General features: G+C 41.9%; 1 protein-coding gene across 30 annotated transcripts in view; it reads right to left on the reverse strand.

Annotated features, from left to right (window-relative positions):
• si:ch211-266g18.10 (neurofilament heavy polypeptide) overlaps nt 1-17071 on the reverse strand; it is a 147727-nt gene that overhangs the window by 129693 nt on the left and 963 nt on the right. For all 30 annotated transcript variants that reach the window (XM_046349894.1, XM_046349893.1, XM_046349890.1 and 27 more), the window contains exons 2-7: nt 1829-2038; nt 1594-1677; nt 1408-1500; nt 711-854; nt 482-580; nt 272-391 (exon numbers count right to left, since the gene is read on the reverse strand). In XM_046349894.1, the coding sequence (XP_046205850.1) occupies nt 272-391; nt 482-580; nt 711-854; nt 1408-1500; nt 1594-1677; nt 1829-2038 (750 nt within the window). The remainder of the gene's footprint in view (nt 1-271; nt 392-481; nt 581-710; nt 855-1407; nt 1501-1593; nt 1678-1828; nt 2039-17071) is intronic.

Raw genomic sequence — 17071 nt, forward strand, 5'->3', positions numbered from 1 at the left:
ATACATTATTATTACTGTTCTCTGAAAATACCCACTAATACAGGGGTGTCAAACTCATTCCATGGAGGGCCGTGTGTCTGCAGGGTTTTAGTTTTTCCCTTTCAATTAAGACCTAGACAACCAGGTGAGGAGAGTTCCTTACTAATGAGTGACCTGAATTAATCTTTGAAGTACAAGGGTGGAGCGAAAACCCGTAGACATTTCCGTGGAATGAGTTTGACATGTGCTCTAATACAAGCTACTTGCTAAGCTTGTTGCTATGTATAAGTACCTTGATCGCCTATTAGCAAGTTGGAGACATAGTCTACAAGTATGTTCTTCTGCTCAATGACAATCCCAAAGATTCTTCTGAGAACCAGTATGGGATCGATGTTCACTTCTTGAGGGATACCTGTTCATAGGAGAGGTGAACTGAAAATTCTGATAATCCATGCATTGATTTGAACAATTTTGCAGTAAATAGTTCTACAGAAGTGCATACCTGGCAGAAGGTCCCAAATGTAGGTTCCAGTAGAACTTGTACAGTCAGTGATAACATGTACTATGTCTACTGCATTGATGTTCACTGCATGGAGAAGGGCTGAGCATAGAAGAAAATATGGAGAGCTCATCACATGTAATAAGGTAATTTACTTTTTATCCATACCAACAAAGAAATTAAATAATTATATAAAAAATAAAAAAATAATGTTATAACAATGTGGACATACCCTGCAAGATATCCAATATGGCATCCAATAGAACACAGAGTGTGCCTTGTATGTGACCCACGACTCCACATATAGAGTTATTTGTGACATTGAACACACCTCTGCCAATAATCACCGGGTCAATGTAGCTCAGGTAAAAGTTTCCTGAGAAAATAAACATTTTCAAATATGTCATATTAATTTACTAGTCCAATATAGTAATATCTAAATAGTTGCAGAAGTTAGGTGTATCTTGGTGTTTTAAATTAATACAGTGGGGGTGGCACAGATGAATTATTGCACAGCACTTGAGTTGAATGTTTAGATTATGTGTCGTAGGTGGATCTAAGGAAAAATCACCAAGCCTATAAAAAGAAATTCTAGCATTTTTATTCTATTCATAATCAGGTTGTGTAGCTTTTCTATTAGCATTTTGAATGATTGAACATGGCATATAATGTTGGAATTAAATACAGATTTTCAGAAGAGTTGCGTTTCTGTGATGTATTTCCGTGATAGGAAGTTACAAGTACTAATCAATATTGCAGTGCAAAGTCAAGTACAGTGCAATATCATTAATCGGTCTTACTTGGAGTCCCGGCCTAACGTTCATTAACTTTAGGAAACAAAACAAATTTACCCCCCCCCCCCCGCAAAAAAAATCCCAAAACATTTCAAGAACATAAGACCAATTTAACACCATTGGGCATCCTTATACCGTCATCATCAGAGAGGAAGTCCACAAATAAGTCTTTTACATCTTTGACAGCATCCATGTGGTCCAGACTCAAATGAGGAGCAAATGCACATTCTGAGGACACAGTAAGAAAATGTATATTGCTTTACACAGTTTTTAAATAGGACAGGATTCTGCAGAAAAATATTACAAGATATATATAGCTACCTTGAGCCTCATAGAACATGTTGGACATTCCCTCTACAGCATCATTAACAGCTTTCATGGGATCCAAAACTATATCTTGAATGTCTGCAAAAAAGCATTGTGAAAAACATTGGGAACTAGGGTTAGGGTAAGGGTTTGGGAAGAAAATATACTGTAAAACATGAAATATGTTCAAATATTTTCAAAATAATGGTCTCCATTAGACTTAACAAATTTCAATGAAAGATAGACTTACCAGTGACCCCTTTATATTCTACAACATCAAACATCATGAAGCCTGCAGTAATCCAGGAGAGAAGGAGGCTAATAGTCACCACTAACTCTACAGAAAAGGTTAGTTTCTTGAGTATTCCAAACCCTTGGGCCTTAGGAGGGGATGATGGGGGCACCACGTTCCCATTCAGCCCATCGGCTACAGCAGCTGAGATGGACTCCACCGCTGCACCTGGAAGCATGAGAAAACTTTAAATTGCTGCCAGTAATGCATGATCGTCATACTTACTCTATACTAGTGATTCATCTTGGGGCTGAGTGAGGAGTAGCAATTCAACAAATCAGGTAGCTATTATGTCAGTGATATTTCCTATTATAGTAGTGATATCTTTAAATATGCCACAAAGCTTGGAATATGTACACGTCCTATTAAGTGCATGGCAGTATAATTGTTTTCAATACCCAGTTAACACAAATAAATACAACACAAATAGTTTGACATTCAATAGGTTATTTACTGGTCTCTAGACAGATGAATCCTCAGGTGTTTTTGGTACCCTTATTATACACTCTAAAAGAAAAATGCTACTAGTGTTATCCCTCAGCTGTCATAAGACAGCTTTAGCCACATGTTTGTTGTGGCTAATAAGTCTAAGGCCCCATCCAGACAGGGACAGACCTCACTTTGTTATAGTGATGCCAGTGACTCAGATGTGCAAAGTTGACTCAGTCAACTTCTGGGGTTTCTGCAGAGGAGGTCAAAGAGAGGTGGATGTAGTTGATGGTTTTTAGCGTTACCTTTTCTGGGGCGGTGCCAGAACCAGTTGGACGGGCATTTGATTTCCATATGGGGGCATGTTTTCTTCATGGGTGGTCCCGTGATAAAAAAAGTATTTTATCATAAAGCCATAATTTAACTGTAAATATGTATTACCAACTCATCTTGGGTATGTATATTAGCTTTCCACATGTGGATTTGGGGATTTTCGCCTTTTCTCAATCTCTGTTAAATGTGACCCGTTTCAGGAAGCTAGGCATATGTCACAAGTCACAGGAGAGACTTTTTATCATTTTCATGTGCCTTAATAACAAAGTTGTATGCCATCTGTAAATGTGAATACAAATGTTAAATTATGAGCTGTGTTTGTTAAGCCACAGAAAAAGTCAACCTTCCCACTAACCATGATTGGCTGAGATAATGAGTGTGCTGGGCATGCTGAGAGAGGAGTTTGGATTAGTTTGGCATATACAGGCATGAAGGCTGTTTGAGCTGGTCAGTCTGTTGGTAATCCTGTCGAACACGGCTTTAAAAAAATAAGTATTGTGTAGTGGTGCTGCATAAGTGTTGCTCTCCACTTTCTGGGGGATCGAGTTTTGAAATCAGTGGAATTAGAGAATGAAAGCTAAAGAGTTGGAGAAAATGGATTACATCTTCAAACTAAGGAAAACTGTGGCATGGCATACGTGACATGCATGATGATGTATACGTGTAAGATAGCTAGCTACAATTTCAGATATTACACATTTATAATTTTGACAGAAAGTGGTTTCACTTCAAGCTAAAGTGTACTGCTAGCTAGCCAACTAATGCTAGCTGGCTGGCTCCCTAGCGAACATTAAGTTATTATTCGTATCCCAGAACCATTTGCTTTGCTAGTTAAAGCCTAATGTTAGCTAGCTAACATTGAACCTCGTTGGTTAGCTCCCAGCAGATTCATGCAGGGTAGCAACGACAGAATTTGGCACTATGTTCATTGTTGTTTAACTGGCAGGCTAACTGGCAGGCTCATAGGCTAACGTTATGTGATGTGTGTGATCTTACATGTTGTTTATCTAGCTAGGTTTATTGTTTACCTAGCTAGCTACATTTCTTAAGCTAAAGTGTACTGTTAACTAGATAGCTAACGTTAGCTGGCTGGCTCCCTAGCTGATGTTATTGTTCCTATCCCAGAGCAATTTGCTTGGCTAGTTAGAGCCCAATGTTAGCTAGCTAACATTGAACCTGGTTGTTTAGCTCCCAGCAGATTCATGCAGGGTAGTAACGACAGGATTTGGCAATATGTTCATTGTTGCTTAACTAGCTAATGTTAGGTGGCTGGCTCGTTTGCTAAAGTTGTTAACCAAGCTAGGTTAATTGTTTATCTAGCTAGCTAGCTACGTGTCTTAAAACTTCTTATGGCTTGGGGGCAGTATTTCGACATCTGGATGAGAAACGTGCCCAAAGTAAACTGCCTGTTACTCAGGCACAGAAGCTAGGATATGCATATAATTGGTATATTTGGATAGAAAACACTATAGTTTCCAGAACTGTTAAAATAATGTATGCGAGTATAACAGAACTGATATGGCAGGCGAGAACCTGAGGAAAATCCATCCAGGATGTGGGTATTTTCAATTGAATGCCTATTGAGTATCTAATGGGTTTGGACCTAGATTGCAGTTCCTTTGGCTTCCACTAGATGTCAAGTATTTAGACATTGTTTCAGGTTTGTTTTCTGATAAATGAAGAAGGAGACCTTTCAGTGGACTGCAGTGCTGGTTTGCGGGTGTGACTGAGTGCGCGCCCTTTGTTGTTTTTCTCTCTATTGAATACGCTATTGTCCGGTCAAAATATGATTATTTAAACAATTGACAACCTGAGGATTAATTATAAACATCGTTTGACATGTTTCAATGAACTTTACCAATACTATTAGGATGTTTTTGTCTGCATGTTTTGACCGCCTTTGAGCCAGTGGATTACTGAACAAAACACGCCAACAAAACTGACATTTATTGTGTAGCTGGGACTCTTGTGACTGCAACCATATGAATATGAATAAACATCAGCTATCCGAGCAGCTAACCGATCGCTGCAGCTGTACATAGTCTATTGGTAAATAGCCCACCCATTTTCACCTACCTCATTCCCATACGGTTTTTTATTTATTTACTTTTCTGCTCTTTTGCACACCAATATCTCTACCTGTACATGACCAGCTGATCATTTATCACTCCAGTGTTAATCTGCAAAATTGTATTATTCGCCTACCTCCTCATGCCTTTTGCACCATTGTATATAGCCCATTTATTTCTACTGTGTTATTGACTTGTTAATTGTTTACTCCATGTGTAACTCTGTGTTGTCTGTTCACACTGCTATGCTTTATTTTGGCCAGGTCGCAGTTGCAAATGAGAACTTGTTCTCAACTAGCCTACCTGGTTAAATAAAGGTGAAATAAAATAAAAAAATTAAAATAAAAAAATATCTTCAAAGATAAGTGATTAATTTTAACTAGATTTCTGACATTTGTAATTCCTTTACTTGGTTGTAAAATGTTTGTATGCTTTTGTAAGCGGGGTGCTGTCCTTAGATAATTGCATGGTATGCTTTCGACGTAAAACCTTTTTGAAATCTGACAAAGCAGCTGGATTAACAATAAGTTCATCTTTAAGCCGATGTATAACACTTATGAAAGTTTATTATGACCATTTCTGTATTTTGAATTTGACGTTCTGTAATTTCACCGGATGTTGTCGAGGTGGGTCGCTAGCGGAACGCCTGCACCAGAAAGCTTAAGGTAAAGCGTACAACACTCATTGAATATGGTCATTGTCAGTAAACGTGGGCAAAAAATCATAATTAAATTGTTTCCAGCAGAGCTGGTTAGGCTGTTTCCATGTTTTCCAGAGGTAAACAAATAATTGGCCGGAGCGTCAAGTGTGTGCTCTGAACGGTCTGAGAGCAAAATTATATGGATGGGGCTGAGACTTAAAAGAGGGTGTGAACGGTGCTGAATGGGTGTAGACAAAGAGCTCTTCACTAGATACCAAAACTGTCATGTTTTGTCTTAGATTGTCTTGTCATTTTGCTTTTCCCTCTGTTCATTTTCCCCCTGCTGGTCTTTTTAGGTTCGTTCCCCTTTTTCTCTCTCCCTTCCTCTCTCTCTTCTCTCTATCGTTCCGTTCCTGCTCCCAGCTGTTCCTATTCCCCTAATCAATCATTTAGTCTTCCCACACCTGTTCCCGATCCTTTTCCCTGATTAGAGTCCCTATTTCTCTCCTTGTTTTCCGTGGGCAGCGGAGCTGACTCCCTGTCGGATCCTTGTCTATTGTTCACCGTGCTGTGTCTATGTATCGCCCTGTCGTGTCGTGTTTCCCTCAGATGCTGCGTGGTGAGCAGGTGTCTGAGTCTGTTGGGCCGGGCAACAGTTTTTCAAGTGCCTTCCCGAGGCAACCTGCAGTTCTTGATCAAGTCTCCAGTCTGTTCTCGTCATTACGGGCAGTCTCCGCAGTAGAATTATGCCTTTTGATTGTAAAGTTACTTTACTGGATTAAAGACTCTGTTTTCGCCAAGTCGCATTTGGGTCCTCATTCACCTGCATAACAAAAACATTCAAATGTCTTTTTTTTTCAAAATTAAGTTCTCAAAATTAAGCAGAATTACTTTCCCATTCCTCAAAAATGCACTGTATGATATATCATTTTGTAGCTCTGAGTCTCTACTTTCATCCAATGTAATTACACACCATTTCAAATTTTGTCACAAATAAGATTCAATGGGATTTGACTGGGCTTTGGCTGGGCCACTCGAGGACTTTCTTGTTCTGAAGAGCTCTGAGTCTCTACTTTCATCCAATGTAATTACACACCATTTCAAATTTTGTCACAAATAAGATTCAATGGGATTTGACTGGGCTTTGGCTGGGCCACTCGAGGACTTTCTTGTTGTGAAGCCATTCCAGCATTGCTTTAGCTGTATGATCATTGTCCTGTTGGAATGTAAATCTTTGCCCCAGTCTAAGGTTGTTAGTACTCTGAAGCAGGTTCTCATGAAGGACTAGCCTGTATTTTGCTCCATTCATTGTTCCCTCTATTCTTACCAGTCTCCCTGCCACTATGAAGCATCACCATAACATGATGATGCCACCACCATGCTTCACGGTAGGGATGCTGTTAGACAGGTGATGAGCTGTGACTGGTTTTCTCCAGACAGCGCATTTTATTTAGACCAAAGAGTCAAATGTTTGTCTCATCTGACCACATAATAATTTGCCTTATGATCTGTCCTTCACGTGCATTTTTGCAAATTCCAGGGGTGCTGTCATGTGCCACAGGTGTGGTTCCATCTGGCTGCTCTCCCATAAAGTCCAGATTGTTGGTGTGCTGTAGAGACGTTGTCCTTCTGGCAGGTTCTCCCATCTCAGCCAAGAAACTCTGTAGTTCTGTCAGAGTGGTCCTTGGGTTCTTGGTTACCTCCCTGACAAAGGTCCTTCTTGCCCCGGTTGCTCAGTTTGGTCGGACGGCCAGAACTAGGCAGAATCTGGGTAGTTCCATGTTTTTTTCCAATTCCCAATGTGTAATAAGTCAAGGAGTATGAATACTTTTTGTATTTATATATAACTAAAATATAAACGGCACATGTGAAGTTTTGGTCCCATGTTTAATTGGTCCCATGTTTAAGCTGAAATTAAAGTTCCCAGAAGGTGTCCATGCACACAAGCAGCTTATTTCTCTCAAATTTTGTGCAAAAATGGTTTTACATCCCATTTAGTGAACATTTGTAATTTTCCAAGAAAATCCATCTACCTGACAGGTGTGGCTTATCAAGAAACTGTTCAAACAGCATGATCATTACACAGGTGCATCTTGTGCTGGGGACAATAAAATGGCACTCTAAAATATGCAGTTTTGTCACACAACACCATGCCACAGATGTCTGAAGTTGAGGGAGCGTGCAATTGGCACGCTGACTGTAGTATTGTCCACCAGAGCTGTCGCCTGCCGTAAGTTGCCTCCAACTTCGTTTTGGAGAATTTGGCACTACGTCCAAACGACCTCACAACCGCAGACCATGTGTAACCATGCCAGCTCAGGACCTCCACATCTGGCATCTTTACCTGCAGGATCATCTGAGACCAGCCACTCGGGCAGCTGATGAAATTGTCGGTTTGCACAACCAAATAACTTACAAACGGTCAGAAACTGTCTCAGGGAAGCTCATCTGTGTGCTCGTTTTCCTCACCAGAGTCTTTACCTGACTGCAGTTCGGCAGCATAACCGACCTCAGTGAGCAAATGCTCACCTTCGATGAAAGAGACTTTCTCTTCATGGATGACTCTCGGATTCAACTGTTTTGGGCAGATGGCAGCCAGCGTGTATGGTGTCGTGTGGGCGAGCAGTTTGCTGATGTCAACATTGTGAACAGACTGTCCCATGGTGGTGGTGGGGTTATGGTATGGGCACTATGGACAATGAACACAATTGCCTTTTACAGATGGCAATTTGAATGGACAGAGGTACCGTGACGAGGTGCTGAGGCCCATTGTCGTGCCATTTATACTCATGTTTCAACATGATAATGAACAACCCCATGTCGCAAGGATCGTACACAATTCCTGTAAGCCAAAAATGTTCCAGTACCTCAATGGCCTGCATACTCCCCAGACATGTCACCCATTGAGCACGTTTGGGATGCTCTGGATTGACGTGTACGACAGCACGTTCCAGTTCCCGCCAATATCCAGCCACTTCGCACAACCATTGCAGAAGATTGGGACAACATTAGAGGCCACAATCAACAACCTGATCAACGCAATGGAAAGGAGGTGTGTCACACTGCATGAGGCAAATGGTGATCACACACCCCTACCAAGGTATCTGTGGCCAATATATTAATATCTGTGTTCCCAGTCATGTGATTAAGGCCTAATGAATTCATTTCAATTGACTGATTTCCTTATATGAACTGTAACACAGTAAAATCGTATAAATTGTTGCATTATATTTTTGTTCAGTGTAGTTTATCATTGTATCATTTTCATGGAATTTTTGTGGTAATTAAATACAATTTACACAACAGATAGATCTAATCTTGAATGCTGATTGGTTAAACCCATGTTCCAGCCGGTGTCTAATCCACAAGTTACCACCGGCTAAATCTTTGACGTTAAAAATGCCTATTTACTCTGTTCCATCTGACTGCACAATTCACTGTCTCAGCACAGCCAGGCAATTTATAGCCTTGATCTCCACTATAAAAAGCATCTAGACATCATCTCATATGTATTTTTTTTCTTTTAGACTACCATTTCGTTTTCAAAATCAGAGATTTGTATAAACCATTGTCTGTGTCTCTCCGACATCATTGTTTCAATATTCAAATTCAATCTCCAACTGTCCCAAAATATTGACCGTGTCGGGAGTCGGAACACCCATGCCAAATCATGAATCAGCTGGCATCATTTTTTATGGATATTTACAAAGAAATGTTAATTGAGAAAATGTCAAACAAAACGAAGTGCAGCTAGTTTGCAGTCTTTCCGGCTTCAGTGGTTCTGTTAGCTGCGTGTTAGGTTAACTCCTCTGAACAACAGTGTCCTGATGAGAGAGCAAATGTTTTATGCCAGGCGAAATTGCGCCTCATTAGCTCATTGTTATGAATGTCTCCGAATAAATGTCACTAGAAAACAGCCTAAACAAATGCAAATGCAGCTTCTTTGTTGTTATTATGGCAGCACTGTTTGACGTGACTGTAAATTAGCTGTAAATTGTTGGCTAGCTAGGAAGCAAGGGATAAGAATGTTACCAACCAGTATGTTAATGGGCATTTAGAGCAAGCTAATGTCCATAGATATAGAAAAAAACTTAATGACTGGGTTGAGTCTCTGGCAACTGAACCGATAGAACGAACAACCAGCCGGCTTGGGTAGCAATATCTTGTGGAAGGATGAAATAGTACTAATTAATCAAAATAACATATTTTTTGTTAAATATGTCAATCATTATTTGAATATGTTGGTAACCTGTTGTATAAAAGTGATAACGCCCTTGAATCAGGTATTTAGAGGATATATTGGCACAGTTTGCCGGCCCGAGACAAACACCCATGCCAATATATCTGCCAAACACCGGCTTCTCTGGCATTATCACTTAATTATTTAGAACTTATTTAGCCCCCATGCTAAGGAAGCACTACATCCCTGTTACCTTTGCACGTTCATCCAAAATAATTCTAGCATCCGAACAGTGCAAGGTGCACCCGACCAACTTTTCTTAAATGTACAAGTCTTAAACTGCCACCCCGAGTGAACACCCCCCTGTCTTACTATATTTAGCCATGCACACATGTGACTGTAAGTCGCTTTGGATAAAAGCGTCTGCTAAATGGCATATATTATTATTATTATTATTATGTAATGTATCTGATAGATAGACAACAATGACAAGCCTATCAACAATGACAAACCACCGGGGTCTGACAACTTCGATGGAAAATTACTGAAGATAATAGATGATATTGCCAATCCTATTTGCCATGTCGTTAATTTAAGCTGACTAGAAAGTGTTGGGTAGGAAGCAAAAGTTATTCCCTTACCCAAGGACACAAGCCCCCTTTACTGGCTCAAATAGCCGACCAATCAGCCTGCTAACAACCCTTTGTAAACCTTTGGAAAAGATTGTGTTTGACCAGATACAATGCTATTTTACAGTAAACAAATAGACAGACTTTCAGCATGCTTAAAGGGAAGGACATACAACAAGCACAGCACTTACACAAATGACTGATGATTGGCTGAGAGAAATTGACGATGAAAAGATTGTGAGGGGCTGTTTGTTAGACTTCAGTGCGGCTTTTGACATTATTGATCATAGTCTGTTGCTGGAAAAACGTATGTGTTATCGCTTTACACCCACTGCTATATTATGGATGAAAAGTTACCTGTCTAACAGAACACAGAGGGTGTTCTTTAATGCGAGATTTAAGGAAAGCTAGTGTGTATGTATACGGATAACTGAACAGTATACACGTCAGCTACCAGTCACAGAAGTTGACTGCAACACTTAACTTAGCTGCAGTTAGTTTCAGAATGGGTGGAAAGGAGATGTGTTAGTCCTAAATATTTCTAAACCTAAAAGCATTGTATTTGGGAAAAATCATTCACTAATCCCTAAACCTCAACTAAATCTTGTAATGAACAATGTGGTGATTGAGCAAGTTGAACTGTCATGGTCAAAATATATTGATACAACAGTAACTAGGATGGGGTGAATTCTGTCCATAATAAAGAGCTGCTCTGCATTCTTAACAGCACTATCAAAAATGCAGGTCCGACAGGCCCTAGTTTTGTTCCACCTGTTCAGTTGTGTGGTCAAGTGCCACAAAGAGGGATTTAGGAAAATTGCAATTGGCTCAGAACAGGGCAGCACGGCTGGCCCTTGGATGTACACAGAGAGGTAACATTAATAATATGCATGTCAATCTCTCCTGGCTCAAAGTGAAGGAGAGATTGACTCACATCGCTACTTGTATTTGTGAGAAGTATTAACATGTCTGTTTGAACTAATGGCACACAGCTCGGACACCCATGCGTACCCCACAAGACATGCCACAAGAGGTCTCTTCACAGTCCCCAAGTCCAGAACAGACTATGGGAGGTGCACAGTACTACATAGAGCCATTGACTACATGTAACTCTATTCCACATCAAGTAACTGAAGCAAGCAGTAAAATTAGTTTAAAAAGCAGATACAAATACACATTATGGAACAGCGAGGACTGTGAAGCAACCCACAAATATAGTCACAGACACATGCATACAAACACAGTAACATAAGCACTATACCCACACGTACACATGGATTTTGTGTTGTAGATATGTGGTAGTAGAGTAGGGGCCTGAGGGCACAGGAAGAGTAGCTGGTGTCTTGGCAGCAGCTAATGGGAATCCAAAATGAATACAAATACTGTTTTTGGCCAGACAACATCAGATACGTGGGCTATACATACTGAGACAGAGAGGGCGTTGTTTCGCTCGCTCTGATGCTTTATGTGAGATTGGTGAGTCTTTCTGTCCATGCTAATCTCGGTCAAAATAAAGTATCACTATTTAATATTTTACTTATTTATATGGCCAGCCCATAATGCGTCCTTTTCTTCCTTACCCTGGATGCTAACCCGGAACCCTTTGCACAATACTACAACATACTCCAGAGAAGCACTGTGCATACAACTAACCCAGAAGAGTCAAGGCATTTTTGGATGGGGCCTTAGACTTATTATCCACAAATATGTGGCTAAAGCTCTTTTACGACAGCTGATTAATATTACAGCTGGAGCCCGGGATTTGAGTACAACAGAGCACATCATATGGCGTCAAACCATGGGCGAAATTCCCACAGAACAGGTCGATTCGTCCTCAACAATTTATTTCAACTCAATTTAAATTTATTTTGGGTTGGGGGCCCCTTGGAGGTCAGGGTTCCCCCAGATATCATATGAACACGTCATAAACAGCAGCAAAATGTGTACAATTGCAGGAAATTATTATTTTCTCTCATCCTCATGGCAAAATGTAATGAATAGCATGAGATGAGCTATAAAACAGCAACTTTGTCTCTCAGCCGCATGACAAAATATGTAGAAAAGCATTATAAGACTGCACATTTTTCTCTGACCATGGCAAAGTGTGTTGAAATGCAGGAAGTTAGCCGTTTTCCTAAATAAGTCCATTTAACCCTCCCAAAAAAATATATATTTTGGGCGGGTTGGGAGGCTCTCTTGAGGTAGGTGCCCCGGTGTCCCAAATAAATTAATCTGACTGTTCGGACAGACTGGGTCTCCTCTGCTCAGCCGCTCATATTGTTCATTAATTTAGTTTTTTTTTCACTGGTTGAAAAAAAAAAAGTGGCTGCTCCATCGAGTTTAACGAGATGAAAATGCCACTGGCACTGACCCGGCACCCCTGGTAGGCTAAAATCGAACACACCAAAACAGTACCACATCTTCAACTTTGTTCCTGTCATATAAAGAAAACCTTCCAGAATGACGAGTGGATGCTGACAGAATACGGTTAGGCGAGACTCAGGAGTCGGGATCAACATTCAATGGTATGTTCACACTCTAATACTGCACACTATGTGACCAAAAGTATGTGGACACCTGCTTGTCGATCATATCATTCCAATTTCATGGGCATTAATATGGAGTTGGTCCCGCCTTGGCTGTTATAACAGCTTCCACTCTTCTTTGAAGGCTTTTCACTAGATGTTGTCACATCTGCTCCCACTACGCCATCTGGTGTTCATCCAGTGTCATCCTAACCTGCTGTTCTCCCCTTGTACATTCTCACACTCTCGCTCTCTCACTCCCTCCTGCTCAGTCAGTTGTAAGCTTAGCCTTTACTCCTATTACTCTGCTGTGCTTGTTTCCCTGCCTTACACCGTTTTGTCCTCTCGTTGCAGTTAGTGCTCTGTCTCTTGCTCCTGTACCACATCTCACCACCCAACCACCTTCCTCTGGTCTTCACTCACCACCACTGCCTTGGATTCTCCTCAGGACCTGTTTACCCTGTTAAACTCAGTCAACTCCAACCTCTACATTTCAGTTTTTTCTGTAATTCATCTGAGCTACCCCAGTTCTGCACATCTCATCTCTAAAAAAAAAAACATTTTGGTTCATTCATCCATGCTTCTGCATCCGAGTCCGCTCTTGGGCTCCCCTGTGTTCGCTCTGTGTAACAGATGTTGAAACATTGCTGCAGGGACTTGCTTCCATTCAGCCACAAGAGCATTAGTGAGGCCGGGCACTGATGTTGGGCTTTTAAGGCTGGCTCGCAGTCGGCGTTCCAATTCATCCCAAAGTGGTTCGATGGGGTTGAGGTCAGGGCTCAGTGCAGGCAAATCAAGTTCTTCCACACCCATCTCGACAAACCATTTCTGTATGGACCTCGCTTTGTGCACAGGGGAATTGTCATGCTGAAACAGCAAAGGGCCTTCTCCAAACTATTGCCACAAGTTGGCTGCACAGAATCATCTAGAATGTCATTGTAGAGTTAAGACTTCCCTTCACTCTAACTAAGGGATCTAGCCTGAACCATGATAAACATGCCCAGACCATGATTCCTCCTCCACCACACTTTTCACAGTTGGCACTATGCATTCAGGTAGGTAGTGTTCTCCTGGCTTCCTCCAAACCCAGATTGGTCTGTTGGACTACCAGATGGTGAAGCGTGATTCATCACTCCAGAGAACACGTTTCCACTGGCAGGTGGAAGCCAGGCGTCCAATGGCGGCGAGCTTTACACCACTCCAACCAACGCTTGGCATTGCGCGTGGTGATCTTAGGCATGTGTGCGACTGCTCAGCCATGAAAACCCATTTCATGAAGCTCCCGACGAACAGTTATTGTGCTGACATTGCATCCAGGGGTTTGAAACTCTGTAGTGAGTGTTGCAACCGAGGACAGATGATCGCTGCACGCTTCAGCACTCTGCAGTTCCGTTCTGTGAGCTTGTATGGCCTACCACTTTGCAGCTGAGCCGTTGTTGCTCCTAGTCGTTTCAACTTCACAATAACAGCACTTAAAGTTGACCAGGGCAGCTATAGCACTGCAGAAATGACAGTCACTTAATGTCAGCTAACAATTGCTAGGTTAGTCTAGCCAGCTATCTAAACTTGTGTACTAATGGCCAAATACCAACCGAGCACACAAGGCATGTGCCCACTGGCCCTGTCCTCCAGGGGTCCCCCATTTATTTTGTTAGTCACTCTCACTCATATCATTAACATGGCATACATGTGTAGAATTGCAGAAAATTAGCTGTAAAACAGGAAAATCATCTTTGCCCCATGGCAAAACGTGTAAAGACAGCTTGCTTTAAAACTGCAAAACTCCCCATGGAAAAAATGTGAAGAACTGCAGAATGTGTGTGTGTGACAAGCTTTGCACCCTATGCCCTAAAAGGATCTCCGGACCCCCCCCCCTCTTAAACCATTCATCCCTTCCGATATCTAAAACATAATTTTGCCCTTGTATGTACAGTTTTTCTATAATCACATCACACTATAATCACATCAGTTTGGTTCATTAGCTGTGTTTGAACACCCATACTAACATACTGTATACTACATACTATTAGTTTATTTTAGTATACTGTAAACAAATGTTATCCTTCAGTTGAGCGTACTAGAGCTTTGCCTGTCTACCGGAAGTTGATGCTGTTGCTAGCTTGTTAGCAGAACAAATGACTAGCTAAACAATTTACGATTTTTGGTGTGTTCGTAAATTCAATCTGGAGTCCGCTCTGGACGTTTGTAAATCCTGAGCAGTCAGTTTGTAATTTCAGAGCGCACACTGGACGCTCTGGCCGAGGAGTAGTGTTGATTTGAGCGTTCAATGATAGTCAAGCACCCATGCTAACAATTTAACCATTCTGTTTTTGTCAACGTTTACTGACTTAATCAATGGGTGTAGAACGTATGTAAATTTGTCAGTTATTCTACATGAGAATGCTCTGAAATTGGAGTAGATTAAGTTATTACAGTTTTATTAAGTTACGTTATACATTATGTTGGCTGACAATTTGTTAGCTACGCTATCCTTACGAACTGCATTGTTAATTAATGGTCCTGCCGTACATACCTACACGCACGATATGGTCACAAGACACAGGCCTCCTAATTGTCCCTAGAATTTCTAAGCAAACAGCTGGAGGCAGGGCTTTCTCCCATAGAGCTCCATTTTATGGAATGGTCTGCCTACCCATGTGAAAGACGCAAACTCGGTCTCAACCTTTAAGTCTTTACTGAAAACTCATCTCTTCAGTGGGACATATGATTGAGTGTAGTCTGACCCAGGAGTGTGAAGGTGAACGGAAAGGGTCTGGAGCAACGAACAGCCCTTGCTGTCTCTGCCTGGCCGGTTCCCCTCTTTCCACTGGGATTGTCTGCCTCTAACCCTATTACAGGGGCTGAGTCACTGGCTTACTGGTGCTCTTTCATGCTGTCCCTAGGAGGGGTGTGTCACTTGAGTGGGTTGAGTCACTGATGTGATCTTCCTGTCTGGGTTGGCGCCCCCCCTTGGGTTGTGCCGTAGCGGAGATCTTTGTGGGCTATACTCGGCCTTGTCTCAGGATGGTAAGTTGGTGGTTGGTGATATCCCTCTAGTGGTGTGGGAGCTGTGCTTTGGTAAAGTGGGTGGGGTTATATCCTTCCTGTTTGGCCCTGTCCAGGGGTATCATCGGATGGGGCCACAGTGTCTCCTGACCCCTACTGTCTCAGCCTCCAGTATTTATGCTGCAGTAGTTTGTGTTGGGGTGCTAGGGTCAGTTTGTTATATCTGGATTACTTCACCTGTATTATCTGGTGTCCTGTGTGAATTTAAGTATGCTCTCTCTAATTCTTTCCCTCTTTCTCTCAGAGGACCTGAGCCCTAGGACCATGCCTCAGGACTACCTGGCATGATGACTCCTTGCTGTCCCCAGTCCACCTGGCCGTGCTTCTGCTCCAGTTTCAACTGTTCTGCCTGCCTGACCTGTTCACCGGACGTGCTACCTGTCCCAAACCTGCTGTTTTCAACTCTAGAAACAGCAGGAGTGGTAGAGATACTCATAATGATCGGCTATGAAAAGCCAACTGACATTTACTCCTGAGGTACTGACTTGCTGCACCCTCGACAACTACAGTGATTATTATTATTTGACATGCTGGTCATTTATGAACATTTGAACATCTTGGCCACGTTCTGTTATAATCTCCACCCGGCACAGCCAGAAGAGGACTGGCCACCCCACAGCCTGGTTCCTCTCTAGGTTTCTTCCTAGGTTTGGGCCTTTCTAGGGAGTTTTTCCTAGCCACCGTGCTTCTACACCTGCATTGCTTGCTGTTTGGGGTTTTAGGCGGGGTTTATGTACAGCACTTTGAGATATCAGCTGATGTATGAAGGGCTATATGAATTAATTTGATTTGATTGATTTTCACTATCTTTTCCGATTTCACAGCACTCTTGTCATCTGAGTGTGCTGGAGTGCAGAATAACTGATGAATAGAAGAATGCTCACCACCCTTTGAATATGGCTGATGTCAGTAAACGTTGGCAAGAAACCGCATTATTACATTGTTGCCAGCAGCACAGTTACCAGCACTCTGGATAGCATGAACAGCCTAACCAGCTCTGCTAGGGTGAGTAAAATGGTCAGAGTGAGGTGTTCTTTAATTTGTGTCTGGAAGTAGCAAGCCAACGTTAGCTTGGGTGCTTGACTGCTGTTGCGAGGTCAGAACACTGGGATCAACTCTACTCCTCAGCCAGAGCGACACTCCAAGAGCTCTGAATTTACAAACAGACAATCTGACAACGCTCTGTCTGTAAACTGTCTAGCTAGTCATTTGTTCTGCTAACAAGCTAGCAAGAGGTTGCATAGCTACAGCATCAACTTCCGGTAGACAGGCGAAGCGCTAGCACGCTCAACTGAAAGGATACTGTTCATTTACAGTATGCTTAAATGAA

Source organism: Oncorhynchus gorbuscha, linkage group LG05 (genome assembly GCF_021184085.1).
Source record: "Oncorhynchus gorbuscha isolate QuinsamMale2020 ecotype Even-year linkage group LG05, OgorEven_v1.0, whole genome shotgun sequence".
Lineage (NCBI taxonomy): Eukaryota > Metazoa > Chordata > Actinopteri > Salmoniformes > Salmonidae > Oncorhynchus > Oncorhynchus gorbuscha.